Source organism: Notolepis coatsorum (assembly GCF_963971535.1).
Source record: "Notolepis coatsorum genome assembly, chromosome: 20".
Taxonomy (NCBI): Eukaryota; Metazoa; Chordata; class Actinopteri; order Aulopiformes; family Paralepididae; genus Notolepis; species Notolepis coatsorum.
Window position 1 is genome coordinate 986,475 of NC_140184.1, and position 22,911 is coordinate 1,009,385.

At 43.7% G+C, this 22,911-nt stretch overlaps 1 protein-coding gene across 1 annotated transcript; it reads left to right on the forward strand.

The window, feature by feature from the left end:
- Positions 1-3,936: 3,936 nt before the first annotated feature.
- On the forward strand, positions 3,937-15,703 carry LOC311247273 (telomeric repeat-binding factor 2-like; the record flags this gene model as incomplete). Its single annotated transcript, XM_084337633.1, has 7 exons — positions 3,937-3,958; positions 9,125-9,221; positions 11,944-12,069; positions 14,077-14,244; positions 14,565-14,638; positions 14,716-14,771; positions 15,297-15,703. 7 exons carry the CDS (start codon positions 3,937-3,939, stop codon positions 15,453-15,455), a joined length of 702 nt encoding a protein of 233 aa, XP_084193759.1. The 3' UTR covers positions 15,456-15,703.
- Between the last annotated feature and the right edge of the window lie 7,208 nt (positions 15,704-22,911).

A 22,911-nucleotide genomic window follows, 5' to 3' on the forward strand; every position in this document is an offset into this window, starting at 1 on the left:
AACGTCTGGGCGGGGCTTCGGGGCTTGTACTCTGTTTGAGGCGGGGCTTGTACTCTGTTTGACTGCGTGGGCGGGGCGTCGGGGCTTGTACCTTGTGTTGCACTACTGCGCATGAGGGGGGGGGGGGGGGGGGGGGGGGCTCTCGCTCTCTCCCAGCGAACACGTGTTACTGGTGCGTGTCTGTTCGCTGGGAGAGAGCAATTGATAAACAATCGTTTATCAAACCCATTGTGTTTACGATATAAACCATTAACACATCCACCGCCATAAACGGCTTATGACGGGTTTGCTGATCATGCGAATTCCGCCAAGCCACGGCGTACGACGTTATTGAGATCATATTTCATTTTTTCGCCATGGTATTCATAATTCCGCCACCCAGCCTCGGCTGAGACAGTGAGACTCGGCACAACCGTGCAACGCTTCAATACCGCCGCCTGGTGGATGATCGGGCGAGTTACAACCGGAAATGGATCTCTGGTGATCTGGGAAATCCGTCTGGCAGTCACATATTGTTGCGGGCCTCTAGACCCACATCCGTGTATATGGATCGCTAGCATAACTCAATAATCGATATGATTTGGGCGTTTATTGCGCCATACAAACCGGAAATGGATCTAGTCGATTGACGTCAAATAAGTGGGATCTTTTTCCTCCTGTCTCATCGGCGAACGGTAAGAGGACAGTAACATTACTTTCAGCTTGATTGTTTATTCTTTTCAATGCAAACCACTCTGATCAATATATCACCCATACTACATAAAGCATTTACTGACGATCACGGAATTATAAACGACACCCCCCCCCCCCTTTCATCCGCGCATGATGAGTCATAACGTTTAGGATCGTATTCAGTTGGATTTTTTAATATAGCGTGTATCGCGAATAAACTGCAATCGATAATCTATATTATGCGTTTAGGCCTATAACTAGCGTTCTAGGAATTACTGCAGAAAACGATAACATATAACAACATATAACTTATATTCTAGACGGTATTTTCATATGAATGAAAAAGTATAACGTTCCTACATCCTGAACGATAAATAATCGATGTTGAATGGGCCATAGTAATGTCAATTTAGCAATACAATTAAAAAAGTTATAGCCCTGCAAAGAAGGTGAACATCTCCATAGGCTTAGACTGGTGGCAATGATCATACATTGATGGATAGAAGCGTGGCAGTTAATGTGTTAAGAGTGGGTGTCAGACAAGAGGGAAGACTCATGTTTTAAACTGTGGATACCAAACAGAAGGTAAACATTACTTTGAACTGTACAGTAATCCAGAACTATTTCATTGCACTGTAAATAAACTGATTTTATAGTATGTCACATCATTCATGTCTTTCACATTCTACTAAAACTGAATCAAACCATAAACAATGTGGCCTGTTGGGATGTTAGATCCTAATGTGAAAAACTGATTTTATATGTCTGAGGAGAAGACTGGTACTCATCAGGTCCACAGACGGGCCTCCCATCTTTGTCTCCACAAAGTACTGGGGGGGGTCTACTGTATGTGAGATATTTCCTTTAGAGTGGAAGAAAAATTATATATGTGAACAAGTATGTTGTGTACCAGGTTTTTTTTTTTTAAACTTTGGCCATTTCCCTGGCTCTTTTATACGTTTATCGCATTTATACTTGGTCAAGTTCGACCGACAGAAGCAGGCTGAAAGGGTTCAGATGGGGGGGAAGACACTCTGGGAAAGGCACGGCTGCAGTCCGGGATTCGAACTCGCTCAGCCCCAGATCCGCGCGAGCGCGGTTGTCCACGGTGCTGAAATAGCACTCGCGGTACGTGGTGAGCTACTGGAGCTCCCCTGTGTACCAGGTTTATGTGCGGTCATGGTAAAGTGAGAGGTGACGGGTGGTCCACCACTGATGTCATGTGTCCCGGCAGGCCTCAGGTACAAGTCATTTTAACTCCAGCAGCCCATTACGTACCAACCCGTTTATTTTCCCATGAATCCCTGCACAGCCTCAGGGCAGCCCGGTATGACTGTGTATGAACGAATAATGGACTCTGTGAAGCGCTCTGAGTCAGAGAAGAGCGCTATATAAATCCAATCCATTATTATTATTATTAAACCGAAAGAGGCTTTAGCAGCTGTCATGACATAAAGATGCCAGACATCCATACATCTGCTTATAGATCTGTTTGATAATGTCTAGTTCAGGAAAGGCTAAAGTAATCTTGTGTGCATTTAACATCCTGCTATCCTCAAATTTACAATTTACATTACATTTGGTTTCCTTGAGGTAAATTTCACCCCAGCAATTTAAACCTCTAGAAAATTATTAAAATTGTAAAAAAAAAAGTTTGTGTCTGGGGTGCACGGGGTAAAACAATTAGATTTTAGAATATTTCAGATAATGAAATTAAATGTTTATCATCAACTATCTAGTTAGTATTTATAGGTACATTGAGTCCATCCTCACCTCCATCACACTATGGTACGCTGCAGCCAAGGACAAAGGCAGGCTGCAGCGTGTCATCCACTCTGCTGAGAAGGTGATCGGCTGCAACCTGCCATCTCTCCAGGACCTGTATGCCTCTCCAGAACTCTGAAGCGTGCAGGTAAGGTTGTGGCCGACCCCTACCACCCCGGTCACAACCTGTTTGAGACACTCCCCTCTGACCCCTACCACCCCGGTCACAACCTGTTTGAGACACTCCCCTCTGACCCCTACCACCCCGGTCACAACCTGTTTGAGACACTCCCCTCTGGAAGGAGGCTGTGGTCCATCAGGGCCAAAACCTCACGCCACAAGAACAGTTTCTTCCCCTCTGCAGTGAGCCTCATCAACAAGGCTCGGGATCCTCACTGACACTCCCCCACTGTGTTACATTAACACACCCTACTGGACTATATACTTGCCCACTGCATTGTTACTCATTTAATTAGTGTATATAATTGACCACATCTGCCCAGTTGTACAGCCCTGGCCTGTTCCTATTTTATTTTTTATATATGTGCTATATTTAGTTTATATCCCATATAATTTTATTCAACCTCTTATTTACTGATTCTGATGTAACTCTAACCAGTTAATAACAGTCTCTCCATCTATGTATCTCTAACCATATTTGCATATCTTGTATGTCACAAACTTAAATGTCCAAACCCAACCCCCTCCAATGCACAGTCCCCCCCCCACCCAACCACCTCCAATGTACAGTTTTCCCCACCTACCCAACCTCTTCCAATGTACAGTTTCTTCCCTAGATGTAGCAGTAGTACTGTCTATCTGTATGTCATATATGTTATGATGAATTGAAAATGGGGGACCCTGATAAACAAGACGAAAGTCTTTCTCTGGTCTGCATCCCCTTAACAATTGTGTGTATTGAGCCGTACTGTATTGTACCCATTCTGCAATCTGTTAATAAAAATGTCAATCAATCAATCACAAATGTAACACAAGACGATGTTGTGTATGTCATAGTCTTTCCAATCAATCAATCAATCAATCAATCAATCAATCACAAATGTATGTTGTGTATGTCATAGTCTTTCTCTGGTCTGCATCCCCTTAACAATTGTGTGTACTGTACTGTATTGTACCCATTCATTTTCAATCAATCAATCAATCACAAATGTAACACAAGACGAAAGTAGTAAACAAGGCGAAAGTCCAATGTAACACAAGACGAAAGTAGTAAACAAGGCGAAAGTCCGTCGCACCAGTAACACGTGTCTGCACTAGTAACACGTAGGGAGAGAGAGAGAGCGAGAGAGCCCCCCCCCCCCCCCCCCCCCCCCTCATCCGCATGCGCAGTAGTGCAACACAAGGTACAAGCCCCGACGCCCCGCCCATGCAGAGTACAAGCCCCGAAGCCCCGCCCAGACGTTGGGCTTGCGGCTCTACAGATATACCCTATTGCAATGATGACCTTTTCTATGTGAAATGTGACTTAAAAGGGAGAGCATGGCCACGCCCCCTGCTGCAGGTAGTGGGCGTGTCCTGGTCAGTGATAGGTGCGTGATTCAAAGTTCTTTCAGTGAGAGTCCAATGGCGCAAGCATAGTCCAATAGGCGAAACGAAAGGTTATTTCATAACCTAGTTATATGAATACTGGCTGAGTGTCTCGCTCTGCCAATGAGATAACCTATTTTTTTTTGTTTTTTGATCCACTTTTTCTCCCATTTTCTATATTTTCTCCCATCCCAATTTCGTATCATCCAATTCAACCCTCCCCTGTCACGAACGCTGTTTCTTGCCTCCCACAAGCCGGCTGCAATGTGGACTAAGTCATACATAGCACAAGTCCCCTCCGGTACTTGAGGTAACAGCAGTCGCATCTTTTCACCTGCGAAGCTCGATCTCTCAGTGGCGAGGAGTAACGCGTGGGAGGCTCACGCTGCCCCCGACACTTCCTGATTCTACTGCGCAGGCGCACCAACCGACCTGTAGGAGTCGCTGTCCACAACGCCCGATCCCCACCCTTCAGTTTCCCACCCCCTAATACGGCCAATGTGTATTAGTACGGACGACCAGCTAAACTGAAAGTTTAGCAGATGCCATCATACCGAGCAGGCGCATCACGGACAGTGCCGTAACCATCCTGCCAGGACGGAACCTCCTGAGCGCGCTGAGAATATCCTTTCGCCGCCGCTCTGAGAGGGTTGCCCTCATGGGCCTTGAGCTTAGAACCAAGCCCAATTACTCCACCTGTTGACTGGGAAGAAGAGTACTCTTCTCCCAGTTTACAACAAAACCTAGACTGGTGAGGAATTTCACCCACCAGCCTGGTATGAGACCTGGCGATCTCCTCTGACCGGCTGAGGAGCAGAATGTCATCGAGGTAGAATAGAATTCGTATCCCCTGACGACGCAGAGGTCCCAGCGCGGTCTCCACGCACTTGGTGAATGTACGAGGGGCCAGAAAGTAGCCGAACGGCAGCCTCTGGTATTTGTACGCTATGCCCTGAAAGAGGAAGCGAAGGAATTTCCTGTGAGGAGGGAAGATCGGGATGTGAAAATACGCATCCTTCAGGTCTATGGAGGTGAACCAGTCTCCCACTCTGACAGCGCTTAGCAGGTGTTTGACGTCAACATTCTGAACCGTCTCGCCACAATCAGCCGATTGAACGCGGACAGGTCCAGTATAGGTCTGACACCTCCCGATTTCTTGGGCACCAGAAAATACCGGGAGTAAACGCCACACATCGCGTCCTCCCTTGGGACCACAACGATGGCCTGCTTCGCCAACAGAGATTGGATCTCATCGGCCAGAGCTGTCACCGCTGCGGACCCTGACAAAAGGGTCTGTACCAAACCCAAAAACGGAGGGTGGGGTTGTGCAAATTGCAACACAAGCCCCCGCCTCAGCGCTCTCTCCATCCACCTCGACATATGGCACTGCTGTAGCCATACGTGATGATAATCCCAAAGCGCACCCGCCGCCAACTGGCGCTGGCCCGCCAGGAACCGTAGATAGGAGGCCCGGTCCCACCCGCTGTGTGTTGCCTTCCCTGGACTCGCCAACCGCGCGAGCAGGGCGTCTCGCGAAGCCGGGATATCGCACCCTGACTCTACCAACGAGGCAATCGCACCCAAGGGGGGACCCCGACAGAAAGGGCCGGTCTGATACGGGGGGAGCGGCCATCACCCCTGGTCACATAAGCTCCCCCGCTGAGCATCTTCCCGGCATGGACTGCTGAGGATAGCCTGCTCTGCTGCTGGACATGCAAGGCGTGTGGTCCCCACACTGCCCGATAGGGTGAGTCCCTACACACCGTAGCCCTGTAGTGATACTACTACCACCCAAACCACACGTGCCTGACTGACCACCGCCGGTCTTCCGGTCGGGGGAGGCACTAACGTGATACCCGGCCTGGCGAGGGCGGGGCTGGGGGAACTCACGCTGCAACCTCCTGGGCCTAGAGTTCCCCCGCTGACAACCCTTTTTAGATACAGGGAACCCTGCTCCGTCGACAGACACAACACCAGGCTCACCAAACACAGACGCAGAACGTGTGGTGTGGAAGCCGCTTGACAGCACAGCATTCTCACAGGCAGACCCAGGCCTAGCTAGCAACTGGGTGTCAGCCCCTGTCCCCATGAGAAGCGAAACGTGGGGCCGCTTGCGCTTCACTGAAAGCACGCGGCCCGCAGCCAAAGGGAACAAATCAGAGCCCTGTGTCCCGTAGCGTAGCGGGGGGGAGTAACCGGAGAGCGTGCTAGACACAGCTAGATGGCGAAGTTTTTTTAGGGCGTGCTCATCTAATGTAGCCGATCCCTCGGCCGCCGAGGCTGTCGGCCTTGTGATCACCTGTTTTCTTTGTGCCCAGGGTATCTCAGTCGGGGGAAACATGGCAGCCGGTCGGGGGCCTCGTGCTCTCACCTCTGGCTGCGTGGTGTGGGGCCCAGGTCAAATACCGCCCGCGCCCCTGCGGACAGACCAAAAAGTCCCTCTGCGGAGAGGGGAGCCCTGAGGAGGGGAAGTCTTCTCTCCTCCTCAAGGGGAGACTGTTCCAACCAAAGATGCCTGTGAACAAGTGTTGACAGCATCCTAGCCCTCCCTGCGGTTATAGCTTGCGGCTGGGTCAAAAGCTGTATAACCTCAAAAACACGCTCAATGTTTTTGACGTCGGCTGGCCCTAAGGCCCCACCACCCGACACCATTGTGGACAGAAAAGCAGCCAAATGAGCAATGTTATTGGTTGCTGCTAAATTCCGTCCCGCGGCGGTACAAGCTTCATCAGCCCACTCAGCCACCTGCCGGGCCGACTCGCCCTCTGGCGTCGGCTTCCGGGTGGGATACCGTTCAACCATGCCAGGGCAAAGGACCGATGCTACCTGGCCCTCTAAGCATGGCACACCTGCCTTGCGCCCTGTCGTCAGCCCATCCACCCGTATAAAGGGTAAATAAGCCTCAGCAAAACCCCCCACATTAGACACCGATTGACCTTCAGCAATGAAACGGTTAAGAGGAGGGAAGAGTGGTGACAACCCCGTCGGGGCACATGGGGAACGCCGTCCTAACATTGTAGCATTAGCATTAGCTGCGCGCTCTAGGATACTTGGAAAAACACCCAAAAGAGAGTCATGGCAACCATGTTTTCCCAAATATCCCGCCCCTGCGCCAATACATCACTCGGTTGTCTCACGAGACAACGAGCAGTATTACCCATGCTAGTATCAATGCCTGATAGCGCAGGCCCTACCTGTGCACGACTTAGCTCGACTGCTAACCGTCGTGCGACGTCCCTCGGTCCGCTGTCACGAGACGAGGAAAACCCAGGACAGGACCGCTGCGCTGTTAGGATGTACCGAGAAGGTTCCGGGGGCTGGTGAACTTCTGGCGAATACCCAACATTGTGTAATTTCTGACCATTAATTTCTGACCATCGTGACCATTTCCGGCGTCATATAGGGAGACGCATGGGAGTGGCTTGGTCACGTGCAAGTGGGTGCATTTGTTTGTTTCGCATGCACGCTAGGTGCGTGGAGATAAGAGGTTATCTCATTGGCCAGTTATGATATATAACAAGACGCTAGGCCAGGAATCCTCTAACTAGGGTTATGGAATAACCACCGTTCATCGTCGTTTCTATGGACACCGTGAAATTAAATAACCTTTTTTTTCCAGTTCTTATTTATAATACTCATCCAACTCTCTCTGTAGGAGTGTATGTGATTATGGGATGGCTGGGAAGCAACACTCTGTGTAGGAGTTTCAAGATTCAAGAGGTTTATTTATCACACATACCAGGGCATACAGTGAAATGCGGTTGGCCATGCCCGCTTCGATTGTGCAAGAATACAATAGTAAATAAAATAAGTAGAAGATGATAAAGTAGACATAAAATAGACATGTCCTGAGATAAAAGCAATACAATGTTGAGCTACGAATTAAATGCACTGGGTCCTATGTACACTACTATACAATATACAGTTTTACTCTATGTCCATATGCTATACTTGCTAGTACTAACTACTATACAATCTTTTTTTTTTTAAGTGGTGGTAGTGCAATACCCGTAGTCCATTCTGCTGAGCGCACCACTCTCTGTAGGGCCTTCCTGTCCTGGGCCGTGCTGTTTCCAAACCAGGCAGTGATGTTTCCAGTCAGAATGCTCTCTACAGCCCCGGAGTAGAAGGAGTGGAGTATCTTCCCTGATACTCTGAACTTCCTTAGCTGTCTCAGGTGATAGAGGCGCTGTTTCGCCTTTTTTTTCCACAGTGTCTGTGTGTTGTCCATGTCAGGTCCTCTGTGATGTGGACTCCCAGATACTTAAAACTCCTCACCCTGTCCACGGTAGCCCAGTTTATCCACAGTGGCTTGTGTGTCCCCTGCTGTATTCTCCTAAAATCCACGATCAGCTCCTTGGTTTTACCAATGTTCAGGAGTAGGCTGTTATCCCGGCACCATCGTGCCAGTACATCAACCTCCTCCCGATAGGCCTTCTCGTCGTTGTTAGAGATCAGCCCCACCACCGCTGTGTTGTCCGAAAACTTTACTATGGAGTTGGAGCTGAACCTGACCACACAGTTGTGTGTGTACAGTGAATACAGCAGGGGGCTGAGAAGTGAGAACACAGCCTTGGGGGGACCTGATGCTCAGGGTGATTGAGTTGGAGGTATGTCCCCCCACTCTGACTGCCTGTGGCCTGTCACTCAAAGTCCAGGATCCAGGCGCTCAGGGCGGAGTTCAGACCCAGATCGATCAGCTTGTCAACCAGTCTGGTGGGGACTATGGTGTTGAACGCTGAGCTATAGTCAATGAACAGCAATCTCACATAGCCCCCCTTCTGACGGTCAAGGTGAGAAAGGGTGTTGTGCAGTACCTGGGCGACCGCGTTGTCAGTGGACCTGTTTGTCCTGTATGCAAACTGCAATGGGTCCATGGTACTAGGGAGGGAGGCACAGATGTGGTCCTTGACCAGCCTCTCAAAGCATTTCATGACCACAGAGGTGAGTGCCACCGGTCTGTAGTCATTTAGGCCTGCTGGGGAGGTGTTCTTTGGTACAGGGATTATAGTGGACACCTTGAAGCAGGCAGCCACCACGGACTCGGCCAGGGATAGGTTGAATATAGTGGTGAACACTGGGGCTAGCTGATTAGCACAGGACTTAAGTATTCGTCCTGTTATCCCATCTGGGCCTGCAGCTTTCCTAGTGTTCACTCCCATAAACGCTTTCCTCACGCTGTGTTCCGTCACCGAGAGAGTGTGTTCCCCCCGGCGTGTCAGTGGCATCGCTAGCCGGTGAGCTAACGTCGCCACTGCTCGCCCCAAACCTTGCGTAAAAGGAGTTGAGTTCATTGACCTTATAATCAGTTATCGTTCGTAATCATCATCATCATCATCATCATCATCATCATCATCATCATCATCATTTATTTATTCGTACATGGAATTACCACAGTCCAACAGTACATATTAATATAACTCACCAAATCCCATGGCCGAAAGGAACAGGAAGAAGAAAGATTCTTATATATACCTGCCCCTACACACATCCAACACACCGATAGACTTATTGCGTAAGACCAAACAGAATATACCCATTTAGCAAAAATGGAAACATCAACACAACTAAATTAAATCAACATAAATAAACCCATTTTGTGTATCTATCAGTCAAATTACATATTTAGGTTCATTCATTTATACACACACACACATGTGCGTCGATTATATGGGTGCGGCTCTGCTCTTTTTCTCCGGGCAAGACGAGCGGATTGAGAAGAATCAAATACTCTTGATCAGTGTTGTGGGATGGATTATGTTGGCAACATGATGGACATCAATACTTGGAATGGCGATCAGATAATTGGAATATTCTTTTTGGGGTACATCCTAGTCAAGGTAAGGGCTATATGATATCAATCTTGCGTTGATCCAAGCATGCCTTCATTGCGATCCGAAAGTGTTACTGTAACGTTACTCCACAACGTATGCCGTTGGTGGCGATCAAAGCATCAAAAAACGAAACACGTTGCGGGCTATTACCAACCTCCCAGGAATTACCCTAGACCGCTCTAAAACCATACTTATATTCACCACGGTATAAAACGGGAATGTATGGATGAAAAAATTATTTCTTTTGCTCATCTTGAACGGAAGGTTCTTACTGTCAAATTACCATGGTATTGTATCCATAGTTATAATATAGAATATAGTTATAGCTCTACAAACAAGGTGACCGTTCCCTATCTAACTAGTGGTGGCCTTGCTACAGACGGTTCCGGGTAATAGCTGGCACCCAAAGTGTTCAGTCACTTTGGATAAAAGCTTTGAGCTAAATTACTAAATGTAAATGTTTGGAACTGGTGGCGCCCCCTATTGGGCGAGTTCAAAATACCTTCACAGACGTGGGTCAACAGTGTTATGAAACATATCCTGTGAGTTTTGTAATGATGGTGCAGTGATTCAGGAGGTCGTTGTGACCTGACTGACCTCACGGCCGTCCCGCTCTCTGGACCGACGAGATCATCTCAGGAACGCCAGGTGGAATTTGTTCAAATGTTTCATCCTTTCATCAAGGATGAACTGAAAACATAATTGTAATAATAATACACTTTATTTGTATAGCACATTTCATACAGAAACTGCAGCTCAAATTGCTTCACAACAGAAAAAAGACAGGCATAAAATGAGCACATAAAGTGCAGACATATAAAATCACAGTTTTTCACATTAGGATCTAACATCCCAACAGGCCACCTTGTTTATGGTTTGATTCAGTTTTAAAAATAGACAATAATAGAAAGAGTAAGATCAAATAGACAGAGTAAAATAGTGCAGCAGTGAAATAAAATAGTAGAATAGAATAGACATAAAATGAGCACAAAGTGCAGACATATAAAAGCAGTTTTTTACAGTGCAATAAAATAGTTCTGGATTACTGTTTAAACAGTTTAAAGTCGTCTTTACCTTCTCTGTTTGGTATCCACAGTTTAAAACCTGACAGTCTTCCCTCCTGTTTGATACCCACTAAGATTTTACCCTTTGAACCTCCCACTCAGGGCAAACCTGCCTCTCAGGGTGCAGTTCTAGGCCTGGGTCCTACACAGTTTTAAAGCCTGACAGTTTTGAACCTGTAATAAAAAGCAATAGACAGAGTAAAATATTGCAGTGCAATAAAATAGTAGAATACAATAGATAGTAAAATGATGCAACAGTGCAGTTCAATAAAATATAATGGACAGAGTAAAATAGTGCTACAGTCAAATCAACAGCGGAGTGTATGGCTATGGTGAAGAGGTACGTTTTTAGCTCATTTTTTTAAATATTTAGATATCTAGCTTCCCTAATGTCCAGTGTGTTCCATAACTTTGGTGCATAGTTTGCAAAGGCTGCATCCCCGATTATCTTTAGGCTGTGGCTTGGAACCTTCAATAGACCAGTAGTAGATGATTGCAATGTTCTAGGAGGCACATAGTTGACTAGAGAATTTGCAATGTAGCTTGGTCCTGTTCCATTTAGTGCTTTGTATATAAGGAGGAGGACCTTGAAATAGATTCTAAATGTTACCGGAAGCCAGTGTAGGTTAGCTAATACTGGACTCATGTGGTCTCTCCTCTTGGTTCTAGTTAGTAGCTTAGCTGCCGAGTTTTGAATGAGTTGGAGTCGTTCTGTGTATTTATTTGGGAGGCCGGTGAGAAGTGCATTACAGCAGTCAAGTCGGCTTGAGATAAAGGCATGGATCAGTTTTTCAGCGTCTTTTTGATTTATAACGGCTATACCTTAGCTATGTTTCTAAGGTGGAAATATTATGTTTTGTCACCCTGTTGATGTGTGATTTAAAGCTTAGGTCTGAGTATATTATAACACCAAGACTTGTAACTTCGGGTTTGATCCAAGGAGTACGTTTCCCCATATTGCTCTGTAACATTTCTCTTTTTGTTATAGGGCCACAATACAAACACCCCGATGTGTCAAATGAAAAACACCGTTGAACTGAGCATGAATTCTTGTTCTGCAGGAGCCCCACCGAGTCTGCACAGCCGCCGGCAGCCATCAGTCAGGAGGACCCTCTCAGTCCGCTGGCTGGAGGCACCACGCCCACACGCAAGCCCCGCAAGCGCCAGGCCAGCAAGCCACTCTGCCAGTAAGTCTCTGCCCCCCCCCCCCCCGTAACAGACCTCCACATGGGTGTGACTGCCCCCCCGTAACGGGTCAACATGTGTTTGTGAATAATAACCACATTCTTCAGTGACGGTACAAGGTTATGATAAAAGAAGGGCATGTTGCTTTTTGTATCGAGGGAAGAATAACTTTGAACCCATGTGTCAAAAAGACTGGTCCGGTCCGCGTGTATCGCTTCCGCAACGGAATTCGGTTTCCTGGTTCTTCTGATTGGCCGCGACCCCCACGTGACCCGCCCCCCTATCCACCGCGGCAGAGAGCGGCCGCGGACGCGCTCGCTTCCTCAATTTATACGCATGGTCTCTGCCGCGCGCGGTGGATAGGGGGGGCGGGTCACGTGGGGGTCGCGGCCAATCAGAGGAACCAGGAAACCGAATTCCGTTGCGGAAGCGATACACGCGTCCGGTCCTCACTGAAGATGTCCCTGAACAGGTCCTCACTGAAGATGTCCCTGCTCATAATAATACCTTTATTTGTATAGCACCTTTCATACAGGGGATTGTAGTTCAAAGTTCTTTACATCAGTACGAAATAAAACATAAAATCAGTGTAAAACAAGCGGCAAGAGCAAATCCAATCCAATCCAACTTTATTTATAAAGCGCTTTAACAGCCACAGGGGCACAAAGTGCTGTACAGAGGGAGCATATTAAAAAAACTATAAGCAGCACAAAAAATAGATAAAAAAGAACAGGAGTACCAAAAAGAGAAAAAAAAGGGGGGGGTAAACATAGGCAGCAATAAAAATGTAAATAGATCAGAGTACTTACAAAATATTTAAAAGCAAAGGACACAGTAACAAAACGATACAACAATAAGATCATAAAATCAACAAGCTACATGGTGTCAAAAGCCAGAGAGAAAAGGTGGGTCATAAGGAGGCCTTTAAAATGGGGCAGTGATGAGGCCTAATCTGCAGCGGCAGCTCGTTCCACACTTTGGGGGCGACAACGGAGAAAGCACGGTCCCCCCTGAGCTCACGCCTAGTTGTAGGCACCACAAGGAGCAGCTGGTCAGCTGACCTGAGAGAGCGAGAAGGTGCATAGAACTGCAACAGCTCAGAGAGGTAGGGTAGGGCAAGGTCATGAAGAGCTTTTTTTTTTTTCTTTTTTTTAACTTTACTTGGTCAAGTTCGACCGACAGAAGCAGGCTGAAAGGGTTCAGATGGGGGGGTAGACACTCTGGGAAAGGCACGGCTGCCGTCCGGGATTCGAACGCGCTCAGCCCCAGATCCGCGCGAGCGCGGTTGTCCACGGCGCTGAAATAGCACTTGCGGTACGTGGTGAGCTACTGGAGCTCCCCCCAGTCATGAAGAGCTTTAAAAGCAAATAAAATAATTTTAAAATGAATCCTAAAGTGCACAGGGAGCCAGTGGAGTGAGGATAGAATCGTGAGATGTGGTCATATTTACGAGTGCAAAGCATAAAGTGAGATAAAATAATGCAGATATATTAATCAATTCATATCAGAACCTCACGTTCCAATAGGCTTCTGTAATCTGTTAAAAAACATGATAAGGTTATAGTATGCACCCAGTGGATAGTGGGGCGTAAAGATAAAAGTAAAAATAAGTAAAATGAGCAGACTTATAAAATCACAGTTTTTCACATTAGGATCTAACATCCCAACAGGCCACCTTGTTTATGGTTTGATTCAGTTTTAGTAGAATGTAAAAGACATGAATGAGACATACTATAAAATCCTTGGATATATAAAATAAAAGGAGAATAAAAATTAAAAACATAAAAACATGGGGAATAAAAAATAGATAAATAGTGCAATGTCAATCACAGAGAAATAGTACAGTATAATAGTGTAAAGTCAGTCAAATGTTTTGGTAAAGAGATGCTGCCTTTTAAAAAATGTTGTTGGTTAACGTGTTCCACAGTTTTGGGGCGTAGTTTACAAAGGCTGCATCACCGATCTTCTTTTGACTCTTTCTGGTGACTTCTAATGTCTTCCTCTTGCAGGTCCTCATTGAAGATGGCCCTGAACACGCCTTCCTCTTGCAGGTCCTCATCGGACAGTGAGAAGCTGATTATTGCAGACTCTTCATCGGACAGCTCTCCGAGTAGACGGTCAGCTCGGTCAGCTCCTAAAATGAACTCCACCCTGAAGGAGGTCTCCAAGGAGAAATGGTTGGTAATACCACCGTAGTACCTCTAGATTAGAATGTAGTACCATTGTAGTACCTCTAGAATGGGGGGGGGGGGCACTACAGTAATCTTTTCAAGCAATGATTGTGTACACCTTGCTCTACACAGGAAACAGCTGTTCAATAATAAATTAGTGTGTACACCTTGCTCTACACAGGAAACAGCTGTTCAATAATAAATTAGTGTACACCTTGCTCTACACAGGAAACAGCTGTTCAATAATAAATTATTGTGTACACCTTGCTCTACACAGGAAACAGCTGTTCAATAATAAATTATTGTGTACACCTTGCTCTACACAGGAAACAGCTGTTCAATAAAGCAGAGGAAGAGAGGGACACATGGAGTGATGAGGAGTCATTATTCAACATAAGTGGTACATTTAATTATTCTATTAATTTCATAACTTATTTGTTCACATTAGTTTGTCTTCTAACTGGTCTTGTTTCCCAGCAGCAGCAGCAGCAGCAGCAGACAGAAGCACTCGGGGCTCCAGCCCCAGGAAGAAGGTCAGTAGCTGCACTGCTTTACATGCTGTACACAGTGGGTTGCAGCCAGTCTGCCATGGAGAGAGAGGGGGGGAGAGGCCAGGGCTGTACAACTGGGCACCATGTGGTCAAGTATATACACTAATTACAATGAAATATGTACCTTTTATTAAGGGTCAGCCGGTCAGTAGATTAGCTACACTGTAGGCATTGTTCCAGGTTCCTAATGTTAGGTTATATAATCTTGACCAGTGAGAGGTTTTCTCAGAACCGGAGTATCATTCCAGTCGAGATCTACAGCGACGCAGCCGTTCCCAGAGTACAGCAACTTTAATCAAATATCAATTCAGCCCAGGTGGTGCCATCACACGTTTTCTCTAAATCATGAAGGTGTCGTTCAGCAGGCCGACATCTCATTACACGTTGTAACCAAATAATAATTACTGTGCTGATGGGGGTTTTGGTTTTGCCTAAATGTGCCACGATAACCAGAAAGTTGTCATTCCCTGGTTATATCACATGGTCGTGTTTCTGTTCTGGTTGCAGATGTGGAATTCTGAGGAGACCGAGATGTTGAAAGCTGGGGTGTTAAAGTTCGGTGAAGGAAACTGGGCCAAGATAAAGTCTGCGTACCCCTTTGTGGGTCGCACCGCTGCCAACCTCAAGGACCGATGGAGGACCCTGAAAAAACTGAGCATGGTGTGAGTGAGTGAGTGAGTGAGTGAGTGAGAGAGAGACCACCCCCCCCTTTGTAAACCTGCAGTCCGCTCATCTGAGACCTACAACAAATAACAAAAAATATACATTACAAATACTGTACATTGTGGATATTTAGAACAAGTTCCAAATAAAGATGAATTGAATAAAAAGTCTAAATGTCCAATACTTAACAAAATATATAACTTCATCTGCTGTGGAGAGACCAGCTTGTAGGGGTGGGAATTGCCAGAGACCTCACGATACGATACTATCGCGATACTTGCGTCACGATACGATAGTATCGCGATACTAAATATATCGTGATACGCTGAGTATTGCGGAATTTTTTTATTTTTATTTTGGTCAAATTTAATTTATTACCTTTTTTCAACTGCAAAGTACAACTTTGTCAACATGTTTTATCTAATAAAATAAAGTTCAGTCTGCTCATCTCACTTCAATAATTTTTATTGCAGAACATGGTATTTTCTCAAGCAGACAGATATAAACACTGTAATCTGTGTTGCATGTACCTGACAAACTGAACTGTTTGTATTACAGTCATATTCCAACTTAACTGAATGCATGTGTGTGTGTGACCTACTGTACTATTACAGGTATTGAAATGAACAATGCAACTTCCTTATAAGAAATTTAAAAACTGTATAATTAAATAATAATAAATAATTAAATATCGATACTTGGCGTCCCTGTATCGATACAGTATCGGCACCCTGAAATCTCTCCTGGTGCCCATGTCCTTGGATCAGAAAGAGAAAGCAGCAGGTGTGAGTGCAGCGGGGGAAGCTGCTAATAGCAGTATCTATCTACAGCGACACGGGTCGGATGAAATCCCCACATTCATGAGAAGTGGTCTCTGCAGTTTACAAAGGAGATTACACACACAAACACACACACACATCTGTTTTTTTTTATACTTGTTGTTTATCTACGTGTACATTGTCTTGTTTTTATTACTGTACATTGGAGGGGGTTGGGTTAGGATATTTACAGGGGCCAGTGTCGCAATCATATAGATGATATAAAAAATAAAATAAAAAGACCACCCAGTGAAAACCCCTAGTAGTAGCAACATAAATGTGCACAGTCCTTCAACCTCTGCATCTCGGTGGGTCAAACCACTCGGCGTCAGCTGCTCCTTCTCAACGGGACAACAGCACAACAAAAGCTGCGAAGGAGCAGAGCGGGAGACGATGACTACACAGGAGGAGGCGGGGGGGACCCGGCTATTGTTCCGATGAGAACAAAGATGAATGCATAACTGGCAGTTATGATTGTGGTCATGATAACTTAGATGGTAAACTGCCAGAATTGTAGCAAAGCCACTGCGTCATATTTTTAATCTATGTCTAAGTGAGGGTGTTTTTCCTCAAATGTGAAAGATAGCTAAGGTCACTCCAAGTCCACTTCCACTGGCCCTGAACTGCTCAATGAGAAACAGTGTGGAGGGGATGCATACCAAGCTGTTGTGGTTGAAGGTGGAAGACAGACTGGATTGCAGCCTGATCTTGTTCACGAGGAATATATATATCTCAAGAGAGCCTATCTGTTTGTATTCACAGCTAACATGTACACATGATCGACATAAGTATAATACTAGGCATGCCTGTAGGGAAACGTTCACACTGCTACTACCAAAAACCAATGCAGCAAATAAAACTGTTATATAGAGCCATGTCATATTGGAATAAACTGCCAGTACATCTTACTCAGATAACCAGTAAGATAAGTTTTAAAAATAATTTGAAAAGAGCATTGAGAGAAAAAGAAATTAGTTTACATTAAAGAAAAACACAGATACTGTAGTTTACACTGTAAAGATATGACTGTCTGAGAGTTTAATCCCTTTTATTGTATTTTCTGTGATCTGATACTCTGTGTACTGTAATGCTATTTGGAAATATTTTTATATGTAGGAATATTGGAATATATTTTTAAATGTATGCTACTATAATGTTATGTATGTATGTACTGTTTTTGTTGTGTGTGGACCCCAGGAAGACTAGTTGTTGCTGCGGTGATGACTATTGGGGATCCGTAATAAAAATAAGATAAAGTTTGTGGAAAGCGAACAACTGATTAATAGCAAGAGAAAAAACTTCTTTCAAACCGAAAGAAAGGCTGCAGACCAACTAGCCAAGAATAGAAATATCACCATTAAGGCTTGTGACAAAGGCGGTGGAATCTCTATAATGGATACGCCTAGATACAGTGAAAAAAATCAAAGAGATGTTAACTGACACCAAATATTATAAGAGAATTTTACTGAATCCCAGGAATAACTACAACCTAGAATTGAAACAGATAATCAAACGAGCTGAAGAAAATAAATGGGTCACTGCAAAAGAAGCAAAATTCCTGGTGGATGAGTTCCCTATCACACCTGTCATCTATGGTTTAGCCAAGGTGCACAAATGCCCAAACGACCCTCCACTCCGACCCATAATATCGGGGAGAGGGGCCCCCCCCCAACCACCTCCAATGTACAGTCCCACCCCCACCTACCCAATCCAATGTACAGTTTCTACGCCTAATGTATATACTCTTTTCTTTCTGGACTCTTTTTGTATCACAAATACAGTACTGTAATTGCAAATCTGGTATGTCATAAATGTATAGATGTAGCAGTACTGTCTATCTGTATGTCATGTATGTCATATATGTTACGATGAATTGGAAATGGGGGACCCTGGTGTAAACAAGACGAAAGTCTTTCTCTGGTCTGCATCCCCTTAACAATTGTATGTATTGAGCTGTACTGCACTGTACCCATTCTGCAATCTGTTAATAAAGTTTTCATTCATTCATTCATTCATTCATTCATTCATTCATTCACTCACAGAGAATGCCTCCAAGTTTGTAGACTACCACATCCAACCACTGGTGTGGAAACTTCCCTCGTATATAAAAGATACCTCTGATTTTCTATCTAAACTAGATTCAGTCAGAAATATTGGTGACAGTGATATCCTTGTAACCCTAGACGTTACTTCGCTATATTCCAACATTAACCACAACCTTGGTCTAGAAGCTTTGAACCATTTCCTAGGGAAACACCCAGACCAAACGCCCCCACATGGATTTATCATGGAACTGATTAAATTTACATTGAATAGAAATGTATTTATGTTTGAAAATACCTATTACCAACAGGAATATGGGTCTGCTATGGGATCCCCATCCGCATGCGCCTATGCGTGTTTATTTATGGGTACGTTCGAGGAGGACTTCATTTACAACAATGCATTGTATGGACCTTATATCAAATACTTTGTTCGATTTATCGATGATGTTTTCATGGTCTGGTCAGGAAACGAAATAGAGCCGTCATCCTTTTTGTCATATTTGAACTCTTGTGTAGAATCCATCACGTTTAGTATGGAAAAGAGCCGAGAATCCACACTGCTACTACCAAAAACCAATGCAGCAAATAAAACTGTTATATAGAGCCATGTCATATTGGAATAAACTGCCAGTACATCTTACTCAGATAACCAGTAAGATAAGTTTTAAAAATAATTTGAAAAGAGCATTGAGAGAAAAAGAAATTAGTTTACATTAAAGAAAAACACAGATACTGTAGTTTACACTGTAAAGATATGACTGTCTGAGAGTTTAATCCCTTTTATTGTATTTTCTGTGATCTGATACTCTGTGTACTGTAATGCTATTTGGAAATATTTTTATATGTAGGAATATTGGAATATATTTTTAAATGTATGCTACTATAATGTTATGTATGTATGTACTGTTTTTGTTGTGTGTGGACCCCAGGAAGACTAGTTGTTGCTGCGGTGATGACTATTGGGGATCCGTAATAAAAATAAGATAAAGTTTGTGGAAAGCGAACAACTGATTAATAGCAAGAGAAAAAACTTCTTTCAAACCGAAAGAAAGGCTGCAGACCAACTAGCCAAGAATAGAAATATCACCATTAAGGCTTGTGACAAAGGCGGTGGAATCTCTATAATGGATACGCCTAGATACAGTGAAAAAAATCAAAGAGATGTTAACTGACACCAAATATTATAAGAGAATTTTACTGAATCCCAGGAATAACTACAACCTAGAATTGAAACAGATAATCAAACGAGCTGAAGAAAATAAATGGGTCACTGCAAAAGAAGCAAAATTCCTGGTGGATGAGTTCCCTATCACACCTGTCATCTATGGTTTAGCCAAGGTGCACAAATGCCCAAACGACCCTCCACTCCGACCCATAATATCGGGGAGAGGGGCCCCCCCCCAACCACCTCCAATGTACAGTCCCACCCCCACCTACCCAATCCAATGTACAGTTTCTACGCCTAATGTATATACTCTTTTCTTTCTGGACTCTTTTTGTATCACAAATACAGTACTGTAATTGCAAATCTGGTATGTCATAAATGTATAGATGTAGCAGTACTGTCTATCTGTATGTCATGTATGTCATATATGTTACGATGAATTGGAAATGGGGGACCCTGGTGTAAACAAGACGAAAGTCTTTCTCTGGTCTGCATCCCCTTAACAATTGTATGTATTGAGCTGTACTGCACTGTACCCATTCTGCAATCTGTTAATAAAGTTTTCATTCATTCATTCATTCATTCATTCATTCATTCATTCATTCACTCACAGAGAATGCCTCCAAGTTTGTAGACTACCACATCCAACCACTGGTGTGGAAACTTCCCTCGTATATAAAAGATACCTCTGATTTTCTATCTAAACTAGATTCAGTCAGAAATATTGGTGACAGTGATATCCTTGTAACCCTAGACGTTACTTCGCTATATTCCAACATTAACCACAACCTTGGTCTAGAAGCTTTGAACCATTTCCTAGGGAAACACCCAGACCAAACGCCCCCACATGGATTTATCATGGAACTGATTAAATTTACATTGAATAGAAATGTATTTATGTTTGAAAATACCTATTACCAACAGGAATATGGGTCTGCTATGGGATCCCCATCCGCATGCGCCTATGCGTGTTTATTTATGGGTACGTTCGAGGAGGACTTCATTTACAACAATGCATTGTATGGACCTTATATCAAATACTTTGTTCGATTTATCGATGATGTTTTCATGGTCTGGTCAGGAAACGAAATAGAGCCGTCATCCTTTTTGTCATATTTGAACTCTTGTGTAGAATCCATCACGTTTAGTATGGAAAAGAGCCGAGAATCCACACTGCTACTACCAAAAACCAATGCAGCAAATAAAACTGTTATATAGAGCCATGTCATATTGGAATAAACTGCCAGTACATCTTACTCAGATAACCAGTAAGATAAGTTTTAAAAATAATTTGAAAAGAGCATTGAGAGAAAAAGAAATTAGTTTACATTAAAGAAAAACACAGATACTGTAGTTTACACTGTAAAGATATGACTGTCTGAGAGTTTAATCCCTTTTATTGTATTTTCTGTGATCTGATACTCTGTGTACTGTAATGCTATTTGGAAATATTTTTATATGTAGGAATATTGGAATATATTTTTAAATGTATGCTACTATAATGTTATGTATGTATGTACTGTTTTTGTTGTGTGTGGACCCCAGGAAGACTAGTTGTTGCTGCGGTGATGACTATTGGGGATCCGTAATAAAAATAAGATAAAGTTTGTGGAAAGCGAACAACTGATTAATAGCAAGAGAAAAAACTTCTTTCAAACCGAAAGAAAGGCTGCAGACCAACTAGCCAAGAATAGAAATATCACCATTAAGGCTTGTGACAAAGGCGGTGGAATCTCTATAATGGATACGCCTAGATACAGTGAAAAAAATCAAAGAGATGTTAACTGACACCAAATATTATAAGAGAATTTTACTGAATCCCAGGAATAACTACAACCTAGAATTGAAACAGATAATCAAACGAGCTGAAGAAAATAAATGGGTCACTGCAAAAGAAGCAAAATTCCTGGTGGATGAGTTCCCTATCACACCTGTCATCTATGGTTTAGCCAAGGTGCACAAATGCCCAAACGACCCTCCACTCCGACCCATAATATCGGGGAGAGGGGCCCCCCCCCAACCACCTCCAATGTACAGTCCCACCCCCACCTACCCAATCCAATGTACAGTTTCTACGCCTAATGTATATACTCTTTTCTTTCTGGACTCTTTTTGTATCACAAATACAGTACTGTAATTGCAAATCTGGTATGTCATAAATGTATAGATGTAGCAGTACTGTCTATCTGTATGTCATGTATGTCATATATGTTACGATGAATTGGAAATGGGGGACCCTGGTGTAAACAAGACGAAAGTCTTTCTCTGGTCTGCATCCCCTTAACAATTGTATGTATTGAGCTGTACTGCACTGTACCCATTCTGCAATCTGTTAATAAAGTTTTCATTCATTCATTCATTCATTCATTCATTCATTCATTCATTCATTCATTCACTCACAGAGAATGCCTCCAAGTTTGTAGACTACCACATCCAACCACTGGTGTGGAAACTTCCCTCGTATATAAAAGATACCTCTGATTTTCTATCTAAACTAGATTCAGTCAGAAATATTGGTGACAGTGATATCCTTGTAACCCTAGACGTTACTTCGCTATATTCCAACATTAACCACAACCTTGGTCTAGAAGCTTTGAACCATTTCCTAGGGAAACACCCAGACCAAACGCCCCCACATGGATTTATCATGGAACTGATTAAATTTACATTGAATAGAAATGTATTTATGTTTGAAAATACCTATTACCAACAGGAATATGGGTCTGCTATGGGATCCCCATCCGCATGCGCCTATGCGTGTTTATTTATGGGTACGTTCGAGGAGGACTTCATTTACAACAATGCATTGTATGGACCTTATATCAAATACTTTGTTCGATTTATCGATGATGTTTTCATGGTCTGGTCAGGAAACGAAATAGAGCCGTCATCCTTTTTGTCATATTTGAACTCTTGTGTAGAATCCATCACGTTTAGTATGGAAAAGAGCCGAGAATCCACACTGCTACTACCAAAAACCAATGCAGCAAATAAAACTGTTATATAGAGCCATGTCATATTGGAATAAACTGCCAGTACATCTTACTCAGATAACCAGTAAGATAAGTTTTAAAAATAATTTGAAAAGAGCATTGAGAGAAAAAGAAATTAGTTTACATTAAAGAAAAACACAGATACTGTAGTTTACACTGTAAAGATATGACTGTCTGAGAGTTTAATCCCTTTTATTGTATTTTCTGTGATCTGATACTCTGTGTACTGTAATGCTATTTGGAAATATTTTTATATGTAGGAATATTGGAATATATTTTTAAATGTATGCTACTATAATGTTATGTATGTATGTACTGTTTTTGTTGTGTGTGGACCCCAGGAAGACTAGTTGTTGCTGCGGTGATGACTATTGGGGATCCGTAATAAAAATAAGATAAAGTTTGTGGAAAGCGAACAACTGATTAATAGCAAGAGAA